At 39.4% G+C, this 5,551-nt stretch overlaps 1 protein-coding gene across 2 annotated transcripts; it reads left to right on the plus strand.

Moving 5' to 3' along the window:
- Positions 1-1,754: 1,754 nt before the first annotated feature.
- On the plus strand, positions 1,755-4,747 carry LOC120106117 (uncharacterized). 2 transcript variants are annotated; one of them, XM_039119004.3, is made up of 5 exons: positions 1,755-2,084; positions 2,185-2,337; positions 3,450-3,533; positions 3,638-3,772; positions 4,324-4,729. In XM_039119004.3, the coding sequence occupies exons 1-5, from the start codon at positions 1,845-1,847 to the stop codon at positions 4,330-4,332; spliced, it is 621 nt and encodes a 206-aa protein (XP_038974932.3). In that variant the 5' UTR covers positions 1,755-1,844; the 3' UTR covers positions 4,333-4,729. The 2 variants fall into 2 exon arrangements, with proteins under 2 accessions (XP_038974932.3, XP_088575511.2); XM_088719385.2 differs by having other exon boundaries at positions 3,638-4,747.
- Positions 4,748-5,551: the final 804 nt, after the last annotated feature.

Consider the following 5,551-nt stretch of genomic DNA (forward strand, 5'->3'; position numbering starts at 1 on the left):
CCATACAATATTTTAGAAAAAGGTATACAACACTATGCATCAAATTTATAAATCAAGAATAATTCAATTCAAAAAAATATTTATAATTTGCCGATAAATCTAAAAAAATATTACATTATTTAACTCAAATGCAATCCAATTAACAAATCCAATAAATCTCGAAAAATCCTTCTTAGGTCCTAATATTTAAAAATTATATTTTCAATAAGAATTTATCATGATTATTTCAGAATAGAATTCTAATTCCAATACCCTCATAGGGCTGACCAGGCGGGAATGCTAGACACCCCAGTCGATTCAATCAAAGTGAAATTTATCAAATTATGCTCGGACTAGGGCATAGATGGTTTAACAAAGATTGAGGTGATTCAATTTAACAGTATTTGGCACGGGTCAGGGTGAGGCTGACACGCTGCCCGATGACTCTGAATCAGGACCCTTCACTAGGGTCAATTCAAAATCATTATGAAGAGTCCCTACTGGATCCAACGATTCTAAAGAGAGTAGAGAGGGAAAGTTCAGTAGAGAGAAAAAGTTTAGTAACAGAAAAAATCTCAGTTCGAGTTCAATCAAGGGTTTAGATTTGGTTGTCAATAGCATAGGTCAACCTTGATCAATCAACATATCTCGCTATTAATTAAGAGAGAAAAACTTTGTATTGAGAGAATAAGAGAGAAAAAGCATGGGAAAGAGAGAAAAAGGAGAGAGAACAGAGTCCCTCTTAGCCAAGGAAGGAAGAAGAAAAGAGAGGGAAAGGGCGGCGGTGGTGGCACTTAGGGTCAGGGACCCACTGCTAGCCAACTAGCGGCCAACATCCGGCGGCGACTTGTGGTCGGCAACACCAACCCGCTCAAAATAGGGGTTTCGACCTTTCTTTAAACTGAGGAACATCATGCATTTCAATGGCCGAAGCTCCGACCATGGTCTCCTGCCACTTCAAGGGATTGGAGGAAGGCCCCAGTGACAAGCACCGGCGGTAGAACCAGGCGGAAAAGAGAAGTAACAGGGTATTTAATTCTTCACAAAAATTCGGATATCATCGGCCGGAAACAAAGCGTTCAAGGACCATGGAAGGGGGAGAGAGGCCAATCAAAGTTGTCGGGTTCTTACATGGTCCCGGCGACGGTTGGCAGCGGTAGAGGAAAGATGCCGAAGTTTCCGGCGGAGAGCTCCGATCGAGGTTGGACCTCTGATGGAGGATGGGGAGGAGCTCTTATAGAGCTCGGCTGCGACCAGAATCCGACGGGGATCAGATAGAATCCGACCAACTCAAAGAGGAAGCATATGCGCGCAAATGTTTTTATTATTATTATTATTATTATTTTTAGGGGCCAAAGCGACTGGGCGGACATGTTGACCGGGGCAGTTTGCTGGGCTTTACAAAACGTGTTTGATAACACCAATATCAGCAAATAATTGGTTTCCAAAGTACAATGATTTCTTTAGAAAAAAAAAAAAAAAAGAAGAAAGAAAGAAGAAAGGGTACTATGATTTAAACAAATATAACCCCGTGCATTGGACCGGTATCCAACGCTAACCGGCGTCTAACGCTAATTGTCCAATTCTACAGCGCCACGTGTAGAGCGCCTAGTTGGCGTCCACTTTCGCTGTAACGTAATTGGCGTGTCATCGTTTATCAAATGGAGCCATTCTTCCCCCCTCCCTCCACATTCCTCTCCCTGTCCCCTCTCTCTCGCGCGACCCCTCCCCTCCATACCCCCCTCCCCCCCCCCCCCCGCCTTCCCTGCTTAAAGAGCTTCTTGTTGCTCTTAGTTTCGAGATCCGCTTCTGTTCTTGTTCTTGCGGTTTTGGGGGGTTTCTTGGGTTTTCTTGGTTCCCAAACAATGGAGCTCTCTCCACGGTCCCGGAGGATCATCCAAGAATCCACCGGCAGCTCATTATCGGAGCTGCAGCCCTTCATCAACCTGGACGACCGCAGAAGCCTCCAAGTCCAAGATGAGATCTCTACTCTCAAGCAGCAGCAGCTTAACGATTGCGAGAAGGAACAGATCTGCCTCCGAGATGCAATCCGGGTCCTCCTGGAGTTAGTGGACAACTCTGGCATGCGCTTGCAACAACTCGAGGTTTGTGCTCCTTTCCCTAATTCTTGCCTTTTTAATCTCTCTCTCTCTCTCCACATATATACGGATAGCGTTCTTTAATTTTTCCTTGGAATTGTAACAGGATGGCACGAGCATGAACGCCACGCAGCTGAGAACGTGCCTCCAGGAAAAGGAGAACAAGGAAAGGGAAAGTGCCGAAATAGAGGATGCAGCGAGAGCTATCAAGAAACATCTTGAGCCTTTTGAGACGGTACAAAGACTTCAAACGGAACAGGTGCGAGATGAATCTTCTTGCTTCGGTTCTTCTTGATCAAAACTTGAAATAGTAATACTTTCTGAATCTTCCTGATTCAGTCAACTTCGATGTGCTGGACATAGAAATATTCCTGACTGTAGAGAAATATATATCAAGAAAATGGTGAAAACCAATGCTTGCATTGGTAAGAAAACACAAGGCATGAATGCAGAGTCATCTTTCCTTTGTTTACATGTTATACCATTCTTTTCGACATCAGAGCAACATTATAGAATTCTTTTTGATATGTTATACCATTCACTATATTAAAAAAAAGTACATGGAGGCAGAATAATCTTTTTTTCTAATGCCACTGTCATTATCCCAACTCTCTAATCTTGAATGTTCAAGTAAAGCACTTGATAGAATCGTTTATCCTTTGAGTAGACAATGGGTGTTTCACTGATCCTTTTAATTGGGAAAATAATTTCTGGCACTACGTTCTGCAATCTTGTATGGGTTGCTTCTGACCATTGATCGATCTTGTTGGATGCCCTGCTTCACCTATTTTTAGTATGCATCATTTCCATCTCCCCTCCATTTTAGGAGCTTTTCATCTTTTCTCTTTCCTTTATCTTCTTGGATATAGTACATATATATGGTCTTATATAATTATATATGGCCTTTGAAGGCATTCAGCTTTTACAGTTTGCAAGAACATCACATAATCCTCTGTTATTCTATATGCTTCTTCTATAAGTATATAAGATAATATCTTACTTCCAAAGATGAACCAAAATGTTATGGATGATACGATATAAGATCCACATCAGCTTTCTCGATCACCAACTTACTAGCACAATAGATTGGTTCTCATGAAGTCCTTCTCCATTGTATTTTTGTCACTAGCATGCTTGTTGTGACGTCCTAATTTCCACAGACAAGTTGCATATGTATGCAGGATTTGAAATAGGTCTTTCTGCTATATTTTATAGACAAGATAGGTTTCTCTTCATTTGATTTTGAATTAATTATATTTTCAGTTATAGCCATAAACCTGTGGACTCACGTTCCTCAGTCATTTTCCCTGTTCAACATAACTTGTGTATCCATAAAATTTGTGTATTTATAAGATGTTGCTATTTCTCCAGCTGGCAAGATTGTCTGATCAGCTTGAATCCTTACAAAGAGAGAACTCAAGCATAACCATCGAGCTTCAAAGAGCGGATCTGGAGGTAAGATAGAACAAGTTTTCTCTTGTGTTACCAATCATAGAAGTCTAAGTTTTTTTTTCTTCTTACAAATCATAAGCATCTAAGTTTCTTAATTTTTATCCAAGGCCGAGGCACTAAGCAAAGAGATAACGGACCTGCAGATGCAGCTACCTGAAGAAAGTGACTGCCTCCTACCTATTGAAAAGATAAACATATCTCCAGCATCTGAGAGCAAGCATTCCACAAGTGCTTCTGCTGAAGTGAGAAATATTCTAGACATAATGTGTGTGAAGTCCTTTTCAGCAATGAATTTGTTTCGAGAGTGGTGCATCTGGGGCTCGTATCTTGCTCTTCATAGATTTAGACGGACTCCTTTTCATGTGAAAAATTAAATCATTAGATTCTTCAGAGAGAAATTGTTGATAATCACTAGTGGTAATAATTCTTGGAGTAACAATTTTCCAGCAAAGAATAATAAGTAGATTTCCTTCATGCTAAACATTAGTTGCATCCAATCAGTGATATAATTAGACTACTGTGAATCACACGTTTATGCTTCCCTCATGTGGTTAAGACTCTTGGTATTGAATGATTAACTGAAGTATCACTTTATTTTCTCTTCTGACTTCATCATTGACTCTTGACTTCATAAATATAAGTTATGATGCCTAACACTTCTAAAAGAGTTGCAATGTCCAAATAATATCAGGAACCCAAAATAGGATAAGAAATGGGAGATATACTATTATTCCATTGCCTCATCATGATGCTTTCTTGTTTAATTTTAATTCTATGTCCAACTGGTATGCAGGGGATGTGAACTCAAGCCTAAGTGAAAGGAATCCAACCGAGAGGGCACTATATAGCGGTGCAGTAGAGAGCCACTTATACCTCCGTAACAGTACCATGGTTTTATACTGAGAAGTGCGACTTGTTCTTTGAGCAGTGTCTTCTATGCCATGTGGAGCTCTTCGACAGATATTTGAAGAGTGCTAGTGCTTCTTGTAGTGTTTTCTAGATTCAGCTTCATTTCTACTTCTTAAGTCTCCGTTTGGAGTATTTGTTCTTTTACATTCTTGCATCCACAGTGATAAATGAAAATGAATACCAAGCTATATGTTCTTGTCAATGTCTCATCATTGGTCCATGTTTTACTATACGTTTGTGTGATGGAAGCACTTGGTTGCCCAGTTTGGTTTGATACTTTCTTGATCCATGTGTTGTGTTGGAGTTTTAATTAAAAAAAAAGATTTAAATTTTTTTTATCTCCTAACCTTTAGTTGTTTTAAATGTTTTGAAATACTGTTATGTGAGACATCTCTTTCAGAAGAGTTGTGACTCTTCGGAAGAGAATGCTGGCTTCCGGAAAGATACGATGTTTTCGAAACATTATGTATTTTCGGAACCATTGCGTCTCTTCAGTCTTCGGATAGAGTCTATAATTAGACTTCTCCAGGATTAATCCTAATTTAATCTAATCTTTCTCTCTCACTGGTACTTTGTCTCTCGAGGATTTCTTCCACAGACAAAGTTCTTATAATTTTCTTCTATTTTCTATATTTTTTTATTTTTTTTGGGTAATTGAAAGAGACGGTTAGGTCAAGCCTTCCTAGCGATCGTATTCGTCAGAAGATAATCAGGCGGAACCGAGTTATTGTTCTTTAGGGATGAGATCGCCGCAAATCCGCACGTAGGGGGCAAATCACGTTTTTAGAGCAGTGTATATCACACGCCTCGATCTAGGCAAGCTCTTTTCAATCTTCAGAGTTTATTTTAGTATATTATTCATTTATAATACTTCTATAAAATAATGATATAACAATTTCTAAGCACTATTTCTCCAACAGCTTAAGAACGTGATTTTAATAGAGAATTGTTGTAGCAACATTGTTATTGGAAGCTTGCTTGATATACAATTTTTTTTTTCTCTTTTTTTTTTTAATAGGATGATTCCATGGCCTATGACATCTGATGATTTACTATATAGTACAAAAGGTGGCTGCATGCAGGCAGTATCCCAGCTTCTGGGATCTGCTTTA

The sequence above is a fragment of the Phoenix dactylifera genome, chromosome 3 (assembly GCF_051530095.1).
Source record: "Phoenix dactylifera cultivar Ajwa chromosome 3, Ajwa_hap1_PhDact_Kaust_v1.1, whole genome shotgun sequence".
In the NCBI taxonomy this organism is placed as follows: domain Eukaryota; kingdom Viridiplantae; phylum Streptophyta; class Magnoliopsida; order Arecales; family Arecaceae; genus Phoenix; species Phoenix dactylifera.